The 18,085-nt window shown below is 48.9% G+C and overlaps 9 protein-coding genes across 9 annotated transcripts; 4 read left to right on the top strand and 5 right to left on the bottom strand.

The window, feature by feature from the left end:
- Positions 1-128: 128 nt before the first annotated feature.
- Positions 129-3,041, top strand: M430DRAFT_19641 (hypothetical protein; the record flags this gene model as incomplete). Its single annotated transcript, XM_024864116.1, has 2 exons — positions 129-285; positions 358-3,041. The coding sequence occupies 2 exons, from the start codon at positions 129-131 to the stop codon at positions 3,039-3,041; spliced, it is 2,841 nt and encodes a 946-aa protein (XP_024720173.1).
- Positions 3,042-4,521: 1,480 nt separating this feature from the next.
- On the bottom strand, positions 4,522-7,395 carry M430DRAFT_103374 (hypothetical protein; the record flags this gene model as incomplete). Its single annotated transcript, XM_024860861.1, has 2 exons — positions 4,522-4,692; positions 4,798-7,395. Coding segments are annotated over 2 exons (2,769 nt in total), but the record flags the coding sequence as incomplete, so codon positions are not given.
- Positions 7,396-7,798: 403 nt separating this feature from the next.
- M430DRAFT_73286 (hypothetical protein) lies at positions 7,799-8,385 on the bottom strand (the record flags this gene model as incomplete). Its single annotated transcript, XM_024869533.1, has 2 exons — positions 7,799-7,867; positions 7,918-8,385. Coding segments are annotated over 2 exons (537 nt in total), but the record flags the coding sequence as incomplete, so codon positions are not given.
- A 545-nt stretch (positions 8,386-8,930) lies between these two features.
- M430DRAFT_19638 (hypothetical protein) lies at positions 8,931-9,515 on the top strand (the record flags this gene model as incomplete). Its single annotated transcript, XM_024864115.1, has 1 exon — positions 8,931-9,515. One exon carries the CDS (start codon positions 8,931-8,933, stop codon positions 9,513-9,515), a length of 585 nt encoding a protein of 194 aa, XP_024720170.1.
- A 1,228-nt stretch (positions 9,516-10,743) lies between these two features.
- On the top strand, positions 10,744-12,552 carry M430DRAFT_103537 (hypothetical protein; the record flags this gene model as incomplete). Its single annotated transcript, XM_024860866.1, has 6 exons — positions 10,744-10,843; positions 10,893-10,923; positions 10,971-11,049; positions 11,106-11,238; positions 11,290-11,460; positions 11,507-12,552. The coding sequence occupies 6 exons, from the start codon at positions 10,744-10,746 to the stop codon at positions 12,550-12,552; spliced, it is 1,560 nt and encodes a 519-aa protein (XP_024720169.1).
- A 423-nt stretch (positions 12,553-12,975) lies between these two features.
- On the bottom strand, positions 12,976-13,316 carry M430DRAFT_246999 (hypothetical protein). Its single transcript, XM_024865119.1, has one exon. The coding sequence runs from the start codon at positions 13,281-13,283 to the stop codon at positions 13,029-13,031; it is 255 nt and encodes an 84-aa protein (XP_024720168.1). The 5' UTR covers positions 13,284-13,316; the 3' UTR covers positions 12,976-13,028.
- Positions 13,317-13,329: 13 nt separating this feature from the next.
- M430DRAFT_42658 (hypothetical protein) lies at positions 13,330-14,589 on the top strand. Its single transcript, XM_024867574.1, has 2 exons — positions 13,330-13,766; positions 13,815-14,589. Exons 1-2 carry the CDS (start codon positions 13,399-13,401, stop codon positions 14,479-14,481), a joined length of 1,035 nt encoding a protein of 344 aa, XP_024720167.1. The 5' UTR covers positions 13,330-13,398; the 3' UTR covers positions 14,482-14,589.
- A 172-nt stretch (positions 14,590-14,761) lies between these two features.
- Positions 14,762-15,838, bottom strand: M430DRAFT_35361 (hypothetical protein). The gene has a single exon (XM_024866726.1). It carries the CDS (start codon positions 15,743-15,745, stop codon positions 14,801-14,803), a length of 945 nt encoding a protein of 314 aa, XP_024720166.1. The 5' UTR covers positions 15,746-15,838; the 3' UTR covers positions 14,762-14,800.
- Positions 15,839-16,669: 831 nt separating this feature from the next.
- M430DRAFT_246979 (hypothetical protein) lies at positions 16,670-17,844 on the bottom strand. Its single transcript, XM_024865118.1, has 4 exons — positions 17,350-17,844; positions 17,050-17,292; positions 16,910-16,997; positions 16,670-16,839 (listed from the first exon to the last, which is right to left on the bottom strand). The coding sequence occupies exons 1-4, from the start codon at positions 17,451-17,453 to the stop codon at positions 16,732-16,734; spliced, it is 543 nt and encodes a 180-aa protein (XP_024720165.1). The 5' UTR covers positions 17,454-17,844; the 3' UTR covers positions 16,670-16,731.
- Between the last annotated feature and the right edge of the window lie 241 nt (positions 17,845-18,085).

The following is an 18,085-nucleotide window of genomic DNA, read 5'->3' as shown; positions in this document are numbered from 1 at the left end:
CCGCCCCGTGTGAATTGTGTGCCTGTGTGGAGGAGCGTAGTTGGCACTCGAGACCCCGAGTCTCAACGTCATTCTAAAGCGAGCTCAACCTCACGACTCTCGCCATGAGTGCGTCCACGACTCCGGCCATGCCGGACGGAGGCCTTCGAGAACGAAATGTTGGATCCGTGAACAATGTGGAGAGTGACTCTAGCACACCCCGCGAACTGGATACACCCCCGGTTGAGAATGAACCAGAGAAGGGGAAGAAGAAGAAGACGTTTGGCAGAACGCCGGATGGCACCAGTGAGTCCTGAGCTGGCGGAGACGTGGAGCGTACCCTCTTCATTACGAGACTGGGCTAACTGGCAGCTGAAGTATTCATGGTCCCCGTAACCCACGACATGGTCTCTCAGCTTCTCGACCCTCGACATCCAAAGAACTTGGCCGATGCCATAGTGATAGCAATTCTTGCCCTCCACGTGCTGGGCATCTACCTCCTGCCATCCTCCCTCAAACAACCGGTATTCGCCATTGTCTTTCTCTTCTGGCGATGCTGTTACAATGTCGGGATCGGATACCTGCTCCACATACAATCACATCATCGACGACTGGTCGCATGGGCCAAGAAATGGAATCTCTTCGAAAACCCCAACACTGGCAAGAACCCCAGACCCTGGCTGTATAAACACCTCAAGCATGAATTGGAGACAAAAATCCCCAAGGACTATAAATTCGAGGAGGCTCCAATCGAGTACAACACATGGCTTGTCTTTCGAAGGGTGGTGGACCTCATCTTGATGTGTGATTTCACATCATATTGCTTGTTTGCCATCGCGTGTACAAACCGTCCTACAGGCGAAGGCCTCGCGATGTCTGTGCTTCGTTGGGCAGCAGGCTGGGGTCTCGTAGGCTTCAATCTTTGGGTGAAGTTGGATGCCCACCGAGTAGTAAAGGATTATGCTTGGTACTGGGGAGATTTCTTCTACCTGATCGACCAAGAACTTACTTTCGATGGGGTCTTCGAAATGGCTCCCCACCCCATGTATTCTGTCGGCTATGTGGGATACTACGGTATCTCGTTGATGGCCGCAAGCTATTCTGTCTTATTCATCTCCATTATTGCCCATGCTGCCCAGTTTATCTTCCTGGTCTGCGTGGAGAATCCCCATATCGACAGGACGTACAACCCCCCACCACCGAGGAAGCGAGAAGACAATCCAACACATAGCGATATCGAACATGCAAACATTACTGCAGCACGTAAAGAAGGTATCGAGTACGCAGAACAAATCGATGGGATGATATACTCTCCAACTATCTCCAAGCAACCATCGGCTGTTCATAATTTGATGGGTTTCGGTAATTTCGATTTTTTCCGAATTACTGATGTTGCTGTCCTGCTTCTGCAAGCTTATATGTTCCTCATTACCGCCTTCACCCCGTCAACACCTACGTTCCAATTCTTCTTCGTCTTGAATGCATTGGTATGGCGTTTATGGTATTCGGTTGGCCTGGGCATTATCTTAGACAGGCAGTCGAACCAGAAGATGTGGACCCGTCATTTTGTCAAGTTTGGCGATAGCACCGAAGAGGCATGGAGACAATGGAAAGGGATGTATCACCTGAGTTTGACCATGTGTCACGCAAGCTTCATCGCCGCTACCTGGAAGATGTACTCTGTGCCATCCGATTGGGGATACGGACTCGTGCTCTTGAAACATGTTATTGGTGCCAGTCTTGTAGCACTTCAGGTTTGGACAGCAGTCAGCATTTACGAGTCACTCGGGGAATTCGGATGGTTCTTCGGCGACTTTTTCTTCGACCATTCCCCAAAACTGACGTATAGCGGTATCTACCGTTACCTCAACAATCCGGAACGCATCATTGGACTGGCTGGCATTTGGGGAGCTGTCTTCATAACCGGAAGCAAGGCGATCTTCTGCTTGGCTCTCCTGAGTCACATATTGACCCTCGCGTTTATCGAGTTTGTGGAGAAGCCACACATGCAGAAGTTGTACGGTGGTCACCTCAGGCAGGAAGCCGGACTTTCCAAGAGCATCAGGAGATCACTGCCTCCTCCTTTGAAGAAGTTCCAAGGAAATGTTGACAAGGTTCTGGGCGAGACGGGCCATTTCGTCGAGGAATTCCTCGAAACTGCTCGACCCAAACTTGCAGCTGGCGTCTCAACTGTTGTACGGGATACCACTGCTCTCTTCAAACAATATCCGGCTCGAATCACCTTGACACGTCTCGCTCCCGACCTGGCCGGCATTGATCCACGGGATTACTCCGTCTCCATTGAGGGTACGCCTTCCTCGGCTACGGCTGCCAGTGGAGGTGCTGTTAAGGAAAGCCAAACAAACGACTCCTACAGACGATTGGTGTTTGAATATGGCGCACCTATTAAGGTTAAATGGACAGCACCCGTAAACCACAGCAAATCAGACTGGGTAGGTCTGTACATGGTTGCCGACAACGCTTCTCGTGAAGTAACTCGCGTTTCATCCGCTGGACGTTGGGTGCCCACAGTTCCAAATGAGTATGAATCTTCTCCCTCAGAAAAAAGTATTCTGGTTTCCGACCGACTCGTGTCGGGTGCTAAGCGCGAAGATGGCTCTACGTATGACTATGTCGAAGGAGAGATGATCTTCGAAGGTGATAAGCTCTGGTGGACTCAGGGAGTCTTCGAATTCCGATACCACCACGACGGCAAGCACAACGTGATGGCAATCTCTCTTCCATTTGAGATCCGCGTCGCCCGATTCGACGAAGATGACGTAGAAGTCGATTCCAACGGACTGATCCGCACTGCAGTCGAAAAGGCCTTACTACCTGTTGTTAGGAACTGCTTCGACCGTGACCCGGATATTGCGCCAAATACCGTGGAAGAGAGCTTTGGTAGCCTCGTCGAGAGGGATCCCAAGTATGCGAAGAGGGTCATCTTTGCGGTCCACCAGATGTTCGGTATCGAGTTCGCACCCGGTGTGGTGCTTGCCGATGGCAACGTGAGGAACTTGGCTTGGAGGATTTGCAATGCTAAGCAGGTTTTGGTACGATAAACATTTACTTGCCATTTATTATCAGATATACATAAGGTATCAGACCGTCGACTAATCGACTCTTGCTAGGCACCATACAGTATGTCGCATTCAAGGGGAACGTCAACACCGACTGGAGCGAAGTATTGAAAGGACATAAGGAAATGGAGGTTGTAGATAGTCTACAAAGATGGGAGGTGGATAAACAGGTAGACAACCGGGTTTACAGATGCTCGAGTGAGACTGGTAAATCAAACCAAAAAAAGGGTGCTTGGTGGTTTGGTATGTATATTATTAGCGCGAGAGCGTTGCATGGTTTGAAAGAAAGAAAGAAGATAAGAAAGAAAGAAAGAGAGAAAAGGAGAAACAAAAAAAGAAAGAGTATCTAGATTCCACGATGGGATGAAGATGTTATCCTTAGAACCACTCTTAGACTGTTAATTAACACAATGTTATACTTTGTGATTGCTGACTCCAGTCATCTGATCCGCGTACCTACCTACCTAGGTAGGTAGGTACTGTACCTCGACCGACGACAATAAAAACCAACTTCCTCTCCGAAGCAAATTCTGGCCCATCCTTGGCAAGGAGGAGCGGAGATATCCCATCCGAGTTGGTAGTTACCCGCCTAGGTTCTCCGGTGCGGAGGACGCAGTACCCGCGGGATAGGTAGATTTGAGGCTAGCGGCCCCCCCCCCCCCCCTATTCCAGCTCGCTTGACCGGAAAGTGAGAAGGGGTTGTCCTTGTTTACCGGCGTGTAATAATAATACAGATTTTCTTGGTTTGTTATGTGGTTTTGTTCATGAAGTTTAATTATTTAGTCTAGAACTAACCTCTATTATTCTAACCAAGCTGTGAGATAGCTATGGTGTAATCTTTTAAAAAGCAAGCCTTTTCCAGACAGGTGCCACCTTCCAGCAAAATATAATACAACTAACCTACCTAATTTTGGTAAAAGGCATTCATTCATTCGTCCTCTTCGTCACTATGCGCAAAGTAATGAGATCTCAGCGCACTCTGACTCTTCCTCGCCGCATTTCTCCGTGGCGTTTTCCTGGGGCTTTCACTCGTTTGCGGAGGTATCCGGGCTTTGCTACCCGCTCCCCTGTTCGTTGCTTTCTTTGAGGATTCTTCGATCGCGGAATCTAGATCGTCGGATTCAATATCAGATAAAGAGGATGTATCATCGTCTTCATCTTCATCGGATAAAGATGATGTATTATCATCTTCATCTTCTTCTGAGTCCGCAATCTTGCGTTTCGATTTCCCTGCGTTCCGAGTTGCGGACCGTCTGGCGGGTGTTTTGGCTTGATTCTTTGGTTGTGCGGGCTTTCTCCCTGATCCGGGAGGTCTCCCTCGTCTCTTTGCTGGTGGAGCTTTGACTTCAGGTTCCGCATCATCCATTTCTTCTTCTTCATCATCCGAATCTGGGACTACACCGGCTTTTGTACTATTTTGAAGTGGCTGAGAAGTAGCATATTGACCGATCGTTGGTTTTGTCACTTCGTCGTCTTGTCCTTCAATAACAAACCCATCACTATGTTCATCGTCGTCTTCGTGAACCACTGGGAAGAAGCTCGATGTGTGGTGAGGATCTGGATCTTCTTCATCGTGACCTTCTGGAAGGAATCCACCTGCCATGTCCTCATCTCTCTGGTCCATTATTCTTCTCTGTGCCTCCGCGTCCCTGTCAATCTCCTTGGCCTTCTTCTTATTTGTCCAAGGATTAAACGCATCGACTTCATCTCCAGCTTCATCCCCATATTCTTCTCTGACCCTCTCAATGATCCTCAATCCCATCAGCATCTTCCTCCACATACCAATTGCAGCCTTCTTCCTTTTCTCGTCCTCCTTTCTCACTCGTTCTGCTTCGTCTTTCTCCCATTCCGCCATCACCGCCTCAAGATTCTCCTGGGCAACAACTACTCCTGTGATGATGGGAACTGCCATCCTGTGTCCAAACTCAAACCCTGTGACTGCTTCTGCGTAGTCAATCCCAAGGCGTTTGCAGATCTTCACTGTTCCTCGCATTGGTATATGAACAGCACCCTCAGGAAGCATGCTTGGGACATATAAATCGATGTTTCCAAAGCTGTTCTTGGGTATGATCCCGTTCTGTATCGGAGGCGGAATGATCCAGTCTGTCTGGTCCCAACTGTATAGGCCCTGAAGAACTTTCTCGCCGCTGGCCTGTTCCGCCTCGGCAAGTTCTCGTCTTCGGTTTGTGGTCGCGGCGCGGTAGGGTACACGTTTCAGTGGCTCTTCGCCTTCAATAGGAGCTCGGCCTTCCTTATGCCAAGTCTCTATGGTTTTGCAATTCACAACGTCCTTTCGCAGGAATACTTTCTCTTCGACCGAACTATTGCCCTTACCTTTGACCGTAAACATTCTCACGTGCTTTGCTCCGGGTAAAAGTGCTTCTTCTCTTCTCAGGTGCCTCTCAAGCACAAACTCTGGCGATGTCTTGTAGTACTGCAAAGTCTCTTTCCCCTCCTCGACCACCTTCTTTTCGGGTTTGGCGGGCTTGAGGCTTGTCGCTTCTTCATACTCGTCAATCTCGGTGATTGGACAATCTTTGCTACCTCGAACGTAGCCACTCATAACAGTTTTGAACCAGTCGTACTTCTCGTAATGCTTGACTTTGCCGTGGCGATTATACACTGGCACCTTCTCAACTGGTATCCGGTTCCCCTTCGTACGGCCAGGCCACATTTGACGTTTGAGGTATCTCGTCGTAACATCTTTGGCTGTACCATCAGGTGAATGCCCGATGATATATGCAGTTACTTGCTTAGCTTTATCTGCCTTGGCACCTCTAGGTTCGAATTTTGCAAGAAGCTGTGCATTAGTGGCTAAAATATGAAGCACCATGGCATCCACAGGAGTATAGGTATTCGTTACGGGGGATAGAACCTCACTCCAGTAATGAGGAAAGAGAAGGTCTTTGTCATACGGCTTCGACGGTTGAACACTCTGTTTTCCCGGCGTAACGTCAATGACCGATTCGTCATCCGAATCATCACTCTCTGATGCCTCTTCCTCCATTTCGGGGGAAGCAATGGGAGACTCCTTGAGGCCGCTAGCTCTGGACCTTCGTCTGGCTGGTTTCTTACCGGTTCTGGAATCTTTCTTTGCATTTGCCTTGGCCTCCCCTTTGCCCCTTTTTGCAGGTTTCACAGGTATTGTGTCATCCGCACTATCATCCTCTCCATTCTCCGAAGACTCCTCATCTTTCGTATCCTCCTGCCGCATCTTCCTCAACTTTCGAGGATTCTTTTCAGACGCCTCTTCGTTTTGGCTCCATCCAAATCCTACAGGCTGTAGACTGGCTACCATTCTTGTCTCGATACCTAAGCCTCTCAGGAGAGCAGTGAATAACTGTGCACCGACATCTCGACTTCCCTCCAAAGACTTGGCACATTCTCTGAATTCCGTCAGGTCTCTGATTCGCTCGCCATGCAGCTCAGGGTCATGTTCATCGTTATTATAGCTCTTCATCTCCGCGTCAAGCCTCTCGAGAGACATGTACCCCAATTTCCGTAATCCTGGCGCCGTAATTCTAAATCTTTGTTTCCAATAACTCATCAACATCCTCAATAGCTTATATAGCGGATCGCCACTGCTCATGTTGACTTCACCGGAGGCCAGACTCTCTGCCGGTTTACCCCAATCCCTCTGACCCCGAGCAACTGGCTTCTCACCATTAGTCTTCTTTTCTTTGCCCTTCCCCTTTGACTTCGGAGTTTCTTCTTCCTTCTGTTTGAGGCCACTATCACGTCTCCATCTCTCGACTTGCTTCTGGACAGAAGGAGGCAACTGCTTCACCAGTATTTCCTGCAATTCTTTGTCGCATAACCATGAATTCCTAATCGCATTATGCCACATCAACATTTGTACGTGGACTTGATGTGTTGCGATTCGGATCCCCCGCTCAATCTTACTTGGCCCTTTCTTCGTCCCCAGCGGATTTGTCAAAGAGATCCTCGTATCTTTTCGCAATGTCAATTCGAGATCGCCGGAAGGAGGAGGTGCGGATGGGCCTGGCAGTGTGGGCGTTTCGACATCTTCAAATTCGATGTCATCATCTTCAGAATCGTCAGTCGTTTTCTGCCGCTTCACTGCGGGTACATCTTCGAATTCTTCTTCCAAGGAGGTAAGAGAGCTATCGTCGTCGTCGGTAGCTGCAAGCTTTTCGAGTAGAGCTTTGGAACGTTCGGCGGTGGTTTTTGTGCCTGTTCCAGCATCTAGAGCGTCGAAGAGGGTTGGCTTTCTAGGGGGTGTCGAGATGGATTTGCCTTTCTCTTTGGGGCTCGGGTTGGAAGGGCCAGCCTCTGGTGAAGAACGCAAACGTTTTCGTGGGAGAAATGGGGGCATTTCGATACATATCACTATGAGGAATATTCACGATGTGAAGCACGCATTGCATTCCACTGGTTGGTGTACTTGGACGTGTTGATGGGAAGACTGCCACGGCTGCAGCCTTCTCGGGAGGTCCCCGATCACTTCTAAAAGTAGCGCGACAAGGGCATCGAATAAACATAAGGTAACAAGGGCCGGTTTTCCAGAATACCCCCCTCCACCCCGCCCCCTCATTCTACCTAGGCTATCAAGGAAGATTCCTTCACGGATTTAACAGTAAATATCAAAACGGAACCTGCCCTTGATACTGAGAAGGATCTCCGTGTATATATGTGATCTTCCATCTTCCACTCTTACTGGTATCGTATGTTCATGTCTTCATCCGAACTTCTTCGGTGGTCTATTTCTTTTCGTGCTCATGTCCATGCTTCTTCCTCCATTCTCTAATGCCGTTATCTAGCTCATCAATCGTAACACCGTCTCTCACCTATAGCCCGTCAGTCAGACTTTTGCTGATAAAAGTCTGTCAGTACTTACCAAGTACATATACACCCCCAAGCTCTCTACATTTCTATTCCTCGACTCATCATCAAAGAATAGCATGTCCTCATATCTCAAACCCGTTGCCTTCTGCAACTTCACGAAATGTGTAATCTTGCTTCCCGGGTATATCTCCAAATGGTCGAAGTAGTCAATCGCTTTCTTCTTCTTCCCCTCCCCATCTGCTATGTGCAGCAGACGTAGCATTTCCCGCCCGAGGTCTGGCGCAGATGTTCTTGATGCAGCGGCTACCTTTATACCTCGTTCTCGGAGTGAGAAGAGAATCGACGGGACGTCGCTATAAAATGCGAACGTCTCCCCAAAGCGATCTTTTGCAGAGTCGTGTGTTGCCGATGGTTTCAGCGGTGGAGTGACGTGTGTATCTACCCAAAAGGGCCATAACGTATAATCGAGATCGAAGACGATGAGTTTGGGGAGAGCGAGGGAGTCGGTGAAGGTGGATGGCGCAGATATGGAGAGGGAGGAGCCTTCCGGCGTGCTTTTGCCAGACTTCTTGACCATTCTCGTGCAGAGGATAACAATGAGTGTGCGAGCCGTTTTTAAGGCTCCCGACAGCGATCGTGCTTTTGCTGGAGGAGGAAGCTGTTGATGGATCTAAAAAACTGGCAAGGCGTCGAGGCGGACAAGGCTGGCATTCTTCTCTAGCGAATGCGCGTCATTCCTACCGAGTTCTAGTTGGTGATATTTATTTCCAACTTCCTAGCACCTCTTATCTTCTCTTCTATCTTTCACTTCGCTCCTCGACACAGCTTCTGAAGCGCCGCTCTCTCTGTCTCTACAAGTCCGCGCGTTATCGTATTATATCATTTAATCGCTAGATTTTAATTCTTGATTTGACCCGAGACATCCCTTCCATTCTGAGACTTTCACGTCAAGTCAGTCATCACCCACAATCACTGCCTAGACGGACAACAGTCTGAGTGAGCACATAAGAGGCTCCTTGGTGTCAGTATCGATCGGGTAATTCCTTTGCTTCCTCTGCGAGAACAATGGACTCGCTCTCTGTACTTGCAATGGCTGCTGCTGCTGCCCCTCGATCCCAGGTGCCCCACTCTGTGCCCAATTTCAGCATCCGGAAAGCTCGAAGCGAAGATATACCATTGCTAGGGCCAGTGGAGCGCTCTGCAGCAGAGATATTTAGAACAGTTAACCTCGGTTCTCTTGCCGATGATGAGACGACTGTGGCCCCGTCCATTCTGGCAACAATGGCGGATTCAAATCACCTTCTGGTTGCTGTCAACGAGTCGGATCAGCCCATCGGTTTCGTCGGAGGTATGAATATTGATGGCAACTTCCATATTGTCGAGATATCTGTTGCGCAGGCTGTCCAAGGGAAGGGAGTTGGGAGCGCCTTGATGGCAGAAATGACGCGTCAGGTCAAGGAAGAGAAATTCATGGTAATGACATTGACCACATACAGAAATGTTGCTTGGAATGGCCCTTGGTATAAAAAATTGGGATTCCAAGAAGTGACAGCAGAGGAAATGGGAAAGGAATATCTGAAAATATGGGACGTGGAAAGCCAGCACGGCCACGACATGGCTTCCCGATGTGTGATGAGAAAAAGCCTTTGATTTACTGGACCTGCTTCGACTCCATTATTCCTCTTCTCTCCCGTTCCCCTCACTGCCCCAGAGTCTTGGTATCGGATTTTTGGGGCCATAGCTGAGGACTACCAAGGGGAGATGGTTGGTCTACCTGGAACCAAGCATGGACGATCTCGTTCTCTAGGGCTTGTGCCCGCATCGTCTACATCGTTTGAGATCCCGGAACAGAAACGCCATGCTCCTGTCGTAGAACAAGGTCCCTATCATCTTTCCCAGTTAAAATGCAGCTCTTCTCGCGGGGTACCCGGGTACTCTCGCATCTAGAGCCAATATTTGGAATCTGCTCTAACACTTCTTGGTCAGGTGTGACAGATTTATCAAGCGGCGAAAACCCGCTGGGATGGGTTGAGGATATACTGGTGGGAGAATCCGTTGAATATCTGAAGGAGGACAGAAGTAGAGACTTTATATCTCGTAGTACTACTTATCATGCCCTTAGGCCAATTTAGGGAGGTGGAGACTGCCATAGGAAGTCCCCGCAGATCCTTATGTTGACTACTACTCTGAAAAATATCATCGAGATCGATAAGTACCGTTTGTGTTTCTCATTATTCATTCGGCCTGCCATCCTGATAGTGACAATACAGGGTGTCGGGTTATGGATCTCTTATCAGGACAATGCATCGTCTCTGTACTTACACGCGTTCCCTGCATGTGCAAGGATTAAAGCTTCAGCAGGGACTCGAGCAGACTGGTTAGGATCAAGCTCCGGATCTTGTGCGGTCTTACCCAATTGCCATCGATAGAACTACTCCATATCGAAACATCATGAGGGCAAATTCCCAGGAGCTTGAGTTGACAAGCTGCTCCAGAACACTTGCCCCCACATAACCATGCAATTAACTCATATCTCGACCCGATCAAGCTTGTTTAGGTAAAGATAACCAGCTCTCCTCTCTTCTTTCTCGAAATTGTGAGTTCCAGCTGTGGTGTCTCAGATTTGGGCCTCAAGTCTAAAGCCAGGCATCTGCGCAGCTTCTTTTATACAGGAGCGCAGTCGTCTCCGCTTGGACTTTGTCAAGTGTAGCGACCATTGCTTTCACTTCAATCTGGATTCCAGTTGTTTTAGTTTCGAGATAGCCTTATCTCACCCTCCATTAACATGGCCCCAATGACTACCACGGGCAAGACCTCAGTTCCATCATCTAATTCGGAACAAGTCACAATGGCCGGCCAAGAGCAAGAACGTAACTTTATGGAAATCAATGAGACTGGACATGTCCAGGAATTGGAGCGGAACTTCTCGTTTCTTTCGATCCTAAGTTTAGGAGTGGTTACAGGCAATACGTGGGCAGGTACGGATCCCGAGAGAATGAGAGAAAGTATTGCAATTGACACTGTCAGCTCTGGGTGGCAGTATTGCGGTAGCCATTTAGTAAGTGGCATTCTAGGTTCAAAAGTCAATCACTAACGTACGAATAGTAATGGAGGGCCACCAGGTGTGATGTACGAGTTCATTGTGGTTTCAGTCTTCTATTGGCTTGTGGCGGCTTCTCTCGCTGTATGGATGCCGATGTGTCCCTCACTGAAGTATCTCATGCTAACACTCTTTATTAGGAGCTTGCATCTTCAATGCCTAGTAGTGCCGGAGTCTATCACTGGGCATCTATTACTCCAGGGCCTAAGTATGGACGTATCTGCGGTTGGTTTGCTGGATGGTGGAATACATTTGCGTGGATATGCGCCTCTGGTGAAGTTCACAACTCAACGTTTTGAGAGGTGAAGGTTTAACAAATCATAGCTACAATGGCAAACATTAGCTCCAACATTGCAGTTGCCATGTACGGATTATACCGGCCCGAGTACGTGCCTCAGCGATGGCATATCTTCATCGGGTACCTGATAGCTTCTTGGACCTGCTGTTCTATCGTTCTCTTCGCCAATCGCGCACTTCCTATGATCAATACCATTGGTATTTATATCACTACCTTTTTGGATCTTTTCTAACCCATGATTAGGACTAGTCTTCATCCTCGCTGGCGTTCTCATTACTATCATAGTCTGTGCAGTAATGCCACATACAACAGGAGCGGGTTATGCCTCATCCTCTTTTGTCTGGGCGGAGTGGAATAATCAAACCGGCTACGGTAGCAATGGCTTCGTCTTCCTAGCCGGTATGCTTAATGGCGCATATTCTGTAGGCACTCCGGATTGCGTCAGCCATATGGCAGAAGAAATTCCCAACCCGAAGCGCAACATCCCTCTGGCCATAGCAGCCCAGATGGTTATCGGATTCTTTACAGCCTTCTTCTACATGATCGCAATCTTTTACGCTACTCGAGATCTCGATTCCGTCCTCGCTGCTCCATATTTCCCCTTGGCTCAGATATACGCCCAAGCTACCTCTTCTAGGGGGGGCACCATCGGTCTCCTGCTCGTGATCTTCTTCCCTATCTTCTGCACCTGTATTGGGACCTACATTACTGCAGGTCGATCGCTCTGGACTCTTGCACGCGACAAGGCAGTTCCTTTTTCTGGTTCCCTCGGAGCCATCTCGCCCCGCTTCAAGAACCCCTTCACTGCCACCCTCTTCTGCGGTGCCTTTTCCACAGTCCTAGGAGCCATCTACGTCGGCTCAACCACCGCATTCAATGCCTTTGTCGGCTCATTCATTGTCCTCTCTACACTTTCCTATCTCGCCGCCATACTGCCCTTCATGTTCACTGGGCGCTTCTCCCGGGCGTCCGAAGCACCAGGGCCTTACAATAACGGTATGAGACCAGGAGTCTACAAGATGGGCAACAAAGTTGGCTACTGCGTAAACGCCATCTCTTGCGCATACATTGTTGTTTTTGTGGTCATTTATTGCTTCCCTTATTCATTGCCCGTCACCCCGGCCAATATGAATTACTCTTGTTTGATCACCGGCGCGATGACCATTTTTGCGGCAGTCTGGTGGATGCTCAGAGGTAGCAATTATGTTGGTCCACAGGCAATGACTGATGACGGTGAAGACGCGCACATGGGACCGGTTTTGGAGGGCGTTATTGCAAAGGGTGATTGAGGCCATTCGATTCCACTAAAAGCACGGGAAGTTAACATGGAGCAAGTCTGCACATGTCATAATGTACTTTACTTTAGATTGGGCGGGCTTAGTGATTTGGCAAATACAAGACCAGCAGGCCCAGCTATGTTAATGCAATATAACCTCTTTACATCCAAGTCAGCATCCCATCTCCCGCTTCCCGCTCGCTAAACCCCTAAACCCCCCTCAAGGCATAAGGTCATCACCTACCCAGGTAAACCTACGATCTTTAAAGGCGTGCCAAGCTTTATGACATCTTTTAGCGTATTCTTAAACACGGAACTCACTAAGTAGGGTAGCTCTACCCCTGGTCGGATGAACATGCTTCAACTGCGAAAGAGAGCATTGTGACACAGGAATCACGTGGCAAATATGCACCCCTCCCGGCTTTCCGAAGGAATAGGCCGCCTCTAACCTTGGTCCTGGAGCCGGGCTATAAAGACAGGCTTCAAGCCTCACCTATATGGCAAGGCTGTCACATAGGTACGGCATTGCAAATACTGACATTGATATATTTCACGTGACCTCAAACTGCAGTCATCTACCTTAGGTACCGGCGCTGTTTGATTTCCGCGGATCATGGAAAGTAGGAGAGAAAGGTTTAATAGAAGGTATACATGATAAGCTTTGGAAATATATGTTCGGAGGTAGGCGAACAGTATATGATGGAAGTGTATATCCGAGAGTGGGGTATCTTGGATACGGTCCATATTTATATGGCAGCGGGGGCTTGAGTTTATATTGACTTTCTCTCGACTCCTCCCTGTATAGGTTCTTGACTACTTTGCTGATAGAGGTGGCTCTGATCATTGATAACTATACAAAATGATCGAAGTTCTCTGCTCAGGGTCTCCTCGCCAGGTCGGATTGGACCATGGCTCCGCGGCCAAGGAACAAATTGGCCGGTGCATCAAATTCTACCAGAAACTCTTCCAGACAAAGAGCAAAATGGACTGGGAGGAAGTCAAAGGTTTTGCTTTGAAATACCAGCCATTCCTAGAAGCCAACTGGCAAAGATATGTCGACGAAATGAAAGGCGTGGCGGAAGGGGCGGGAGTCTCGTACGAGGATATCCTCGCTCTTAATGTGCGGACGGAGATCGCGTTTGGGGCTTTCAGTGATGGATGTACTGCTATCTCATGGAAAGGATCAGAAGCCTCGCTGCTGGGCCAGAATTGGGATTGGAATACTGAGTATGTATGCAGCCATCATTCGATTTGAACTTTACTGATCATGAATAGGCAAGCGCAGAATCTCATTTGCCTGAAGATCAAGCTGGAGACTGGATTGAGCATTCAGATGGTCACCGAAGCTGGAATCATCGGCAAGATCGGAATGAATGGGAAAGGGGTTGGCTGCACGCTGAATGCCATCAAAGCAAAAGGGGTTTCTTTTTCAAAGCTGCCGTGCCATTTGGCTCTGAGAACCGTTATGGAAAGCGAGTCTCGAGCGGCCGCTATGTCAACGTTGGAGAAAGCGGGTGTGGCAAGCGCTTGCCATATTCTGGTCGCTGATGTGACTGGTGGAACAGGTCTCGAATGTAGCAGTGAGGATATTGTGAAGTTGGAGATGAACAAGCAGGGTGCCGTTACTCACACCAATCATTATGTGCTGGAACATAAGCAAGGCGTCATAGAAGCGCCGGACTGGCTACCAGATACGAGGTTCCGGTTGAGGAGAATCGGAGAACTGTTGAATGCGGCAAAGGAGGAACAGCCCAGCCAAGAGGGTTTGGAGAGGTTCCTGAGAGACGAGACGGAGGGGGATGGTGCTGCTATTTGCAGAACACCGTTGAAGGATGACCTAGCGACTCTCTTCGGTATTGTCATGGACCTGGGTAATAAGAAAGGTCAAGTGATGGTTGGAAGGCCTGCAAATCCTACGGCAAAGCTGGTCCTTAGTCCATAGTGCTAGAGTCGGAAGACAAAAAGATTTCTTGTAATACTTAGCTTTGCAAAGCTCGACCAATTGTCACGTAGCCAGATCAAGCGATTTTGAATGGACTCATGAGTTTTAATTCGTAACATCGAATATGGCCCAGCCTTTTGTCAACATATAGCTTCAGAATCTGCAATCCGAACGCCGTCGCTATGCAATTGAGTCATAATCCCGATAAATCCCAGGCCATGAAACCAAATTGACCAACCTTGGCAATCCTGGATCTATGCCATACTCCGGTGAAGACTAACTAACCAAGGATCGAGTAATGTAATCGCCATCGCCTAGCTCATGCCTCAATGAGATCTGGAACGGCGGGTCCAACTCCTCTCAAGAGAACTATTCTATTGCCGCTCACAAGGGCATCTCCAACCTTCTCGTTGAATTCCAATAGTCTCCCTCCTTCAACGTGAAAAACCCGCAGCTTGTCCTTCTCGTCTGTTGTTTGATTGTTCACATTTTCGACCTGCAAGCTTCTGGCGGCCGCGTCCAATACTCGACCTATCACCCAGTCTTTCGAGTAGAAGAAAGCGCCAGAGGGAAATTTAGAAGTTGTTGTCGCAGCTTCGGCCTCAACGGATAAATAAACCCTCTTCTCTGGCGGCAGTTTACTGTCCCCTTTCGCCGTCTTCTTCAAATTGTTCACAGCCACCAGCCTCGCTGCCGCGGACGTGGGCTTCGGTTGCGGTAATGATCTCTGAACGTTGGCTTTCTGAGCAGTCCCCCAAGCTCTTAATCTCGCAAATGCGTGTTTTGCCTTTTCCGCTTCCCCGCCAATAATGCCGACTCTTGCTCCGATGGGTATGAGGTTCTTGCAGTCGTGGTCCTCTTTCAAACGATGTTTCAGGCAGTAATCTCGATTGCAGGTTGCGCAGTGCACCGCAGTGGATAAACTTGTGCCAATGATCGTCTTACATTTTGGAGATGCACACGGCTTTTCCGTTTCTCGTGGCGCAGATTTGCCTGCGCCGACTGAAGTTGTGGATAGATTCGCTTTCCGCCGCCGCGCTGCCCATTCCCCCGCCTTCGGACAATGGTGGGCAGTTTCAGATCGATGTTCGAGACAGAAGGTTCCGCCGCACGATTCGCAGCGGAACGGGAGGAAATCGAGTTGGTTGCAATAGGTGTATTGGCAATGGGCGCCGATTAGGGTGGGGTCTCTTTCGTCCATTTTCACGAAGCTCGAGTCTTCGGGCGGCTCTGAGCGAGAAGCAGATGAGGATGACGATGCCATGATTGACTTCACGGAGCAGTTATATATACAGAAGCCGTATTGCTAAGGAATGGACCTATTACTCAGTGGTCTGGAGGCGGATGATGGTAGGTGGATGGCGAGGCTGGAGCTTTGCTGACCGAGATCCTCGGGACCTCTGGAGGATTCGAGAAGGCACACAGCCTTGCCGCTAAGGGGTTAGCGGCCAACCCCTGAGCTCCCGACAGGCTCTCGACTCCCTTCGCCATAAGGTATCACCACCATGGGCAAACATCTCGACTCCTGCATGGCAATTTACTACGTGGTATTCTGAGATCTCCCGATGCATTCAAAACCAGTCTGAATTGAAATTATTCCGCAGCAGAGTAATATACGAAATTTAAATGAAACCCCGAGGAACGAGCAGGAATCTTACTCCACGGAAAAGGAGTCTAGGCCCGAGAGATTCTTGAAAGGAGTTTTGGAAGCAATAGGTGGATTTCAATCTAAGGAAACCAGTCTGAAGTCATAAACGCCAAAGCCCTTGCACCAAAGTCACCTTCTCGAGAGGACCCTCCGTTCTGAGTGGGTGCGAGGCCAATGCCTGGTAACTTGCATCCAGAACCTACCTATGATATCCCCCCAAATGAAATGCCATAACACCGCGAAACATTATTTGCCCGACCCGTTTTCGCAACCATTATTTCATTCCTCAGACTTAACAACAGGATTAAGGCCATTCAGCTTCTTGATCAGCTTCGCGGGAACACCACCGACGAGACAGTTCTCTTCAACATCCTTTGTAATCACGGCACCAGAAGCGATAGTACATCCACGTCCAATGGTTACTCCTGGAAGGATAGTCACACCTAAAAAGAACGGCAAAACAGTTATTAGCCCCTAAACCAAGCTAGAAAAAGGGACAGAGCAACTTATCCATGAGCGGTGACATGCCATCTACTCCTGAACTTAGCTGAGGAATAGAAGCATCCACAACTCATGAATCCATCGGTGTCAAGAAAAATATTTCACTCCGCTTCGCTGTACTTACGAGCTCCGATCCAGCAGTCATCGCAAATTTTGATTGCCTTGGCAAATGACCCGCTGTTGCTTTCCATTCTTGACGCATACTCGACCTGTTGCGGTTAACGCGAGTGTTCAGATGCGCTGCTCGACGACTGTAAGTAGTTGAGAGCTGGAACCCACCTCATGAGTGTCGGTGCAGATGCATGTACCTGGCCCGATGAGAACTCGATTGCCAATCGTGACTGGAGCACTGTCGAAGATTGATATGCTAGGACAGGGTCAGCGTCGGCTACCGCGGATGACTCCGTTCTGAAACTGACTTGCGATTGATATAACAGTCATCACCGATGAAAGTATTGCAGCCCCAGGTACAGAAGAGCAATGGCTCAATATTGGTGTCACTTCCAAGCCGCCCAAAGATTTGCCTGGCAAATGACATGCGGTGGCTCTTCAGCGAATCGAGCGTACTGCCATCCGGGATGGAATCATCATTGAACGCTTTCAGGCGTCTGCGGGTAACCAATTTGTGGTCCAGCATGAGCTGGGAATTTGCGGCTTTGAAACTTGACAACTATATCAGCCATGGCCTAGAAAGTGCAATCGAAGCTCGATGGTCATACTTCATGCCGGAGATCATCTTCTCAAACTCGTCACACCACGGCACGGGTACGCCGCTTTGCCAGACCTGCGCAATGATGCGGGCATTCTTTGACGTCGCTGCCATGTCGGTGAGTGCGATAGGAAGGCAAAGCAAGTAGCAGACAGAGATGGAGAGGAAGCCCGAAGAAACTGACTGGCCTTAAGAACATCTATCTCATACATCGTAGCGAGTTTAAATAACGACAGATTCGATTCACTGTTACATCTGAATAATTATCTCTTTGTGTCCTCGACCAGAGCCTTGCAGGTTGCGGCGCCGAAAGCAGGAACTATTAGGAGGGAGCTGACTTGCTCGAAATCAGATTCGCGAAACAACCCTTTCACGTTGGAACGCATTGGAGAGGCCCTCGGCCAACAAGTCAGATTCAAGGAAACCCACAAATGCAAACAAACACTTCGATTCCGGGGAATAACAGACAAGGTATTCTATGCCAGTGCCGGCAAATATCCAGGTTACCCCGAAGATGAATGGGTTTGGGGCTTGAAAGGCAAAGTCCTCATAGGAACCAATAGTAGTTGGGAAGTCAGAGTTGAAATCACCCTAGAAGCCGAATGCATCTCTTCCCGGGCAAAATAGAGAACGAGCTCAAAGAGGCCTTGCAGTTTCCTGGTCACCAAGGCGTCTTGGTACCGAGGTGGAGAGGAATGCCAAATTAGGCATGAATGTAAGAAATTGGCTTTTAAACTCGCTGATTA

The sequence above is a fragment of the Amorphotheca resinae genome (genome assembly GCF_003019875.1).
Source record: "Amorphotheca resinae ATCC 22711 unplaced genomic scaffold M430scaffold_7, whole genome shotgun sequence".
Taxonomy (NCBI): Eukaryota; Fungi; Ascomycota; class Leotiomycetes; order Helotiales; family Amorphothecaceae; genus Amorphotheca; species Amorphotheca resinae.
Note: the sequence above shows the minus strand (reverse complement) of the source record. Positions and strands in the feature narration are given on the sequence as shown.

Coding starts and splice junctions, on each gene's coding strand:
- M430DRAFT_246999 (XM_024865119.1), bottom strand. CDS start 13,283: ATGGACCGTATCCAAGATACCCCACTCTCGGATATACACTTCCATCAT.
- M430DRAFT_42658 (XM_024867574.1), top strand. CDS start 13,399: ATGATCGAAGTTCTCTGCTCAGGGTCTCCTCGCCAGGTCGGATTGGAC. Junction 13,767..13,814: donor AATTGGGATTGGAATACTGA/GTATGTATGCAG, acceptor GATCATGAATAG/GCAAGCGCAGAATCTCATTT.
- M430DRAFT_35361 (XM_024866726.1), bottom strand. CDS start 15,745: ATGGCATCGTCATCCTCATCTGCTTCTCGCTCAGAGCCGCCCGAAGAC.
- M430DRAFT_246979 (XM_024865118.1), bottom strand. CDS start 17,453: ATGGCAGCGACGTCAAAGAATGCCCGCATCATTGCGCAGGTCTGGCAA. Junction 16,998..17,049: donor GACTGTTATATCAATCGCAA/GTCAGTTTCAGA, acceptor ACCCTGTCCTAG/CATATCAATCTTCGACAGTG. Junction 16,840..16,909: donor TCTGCACCGACACTCATGAG/GTGGGTTCCAGC, acceptor TAACCGCAACAG/GTCGAGTATGCGTCAAGAAT.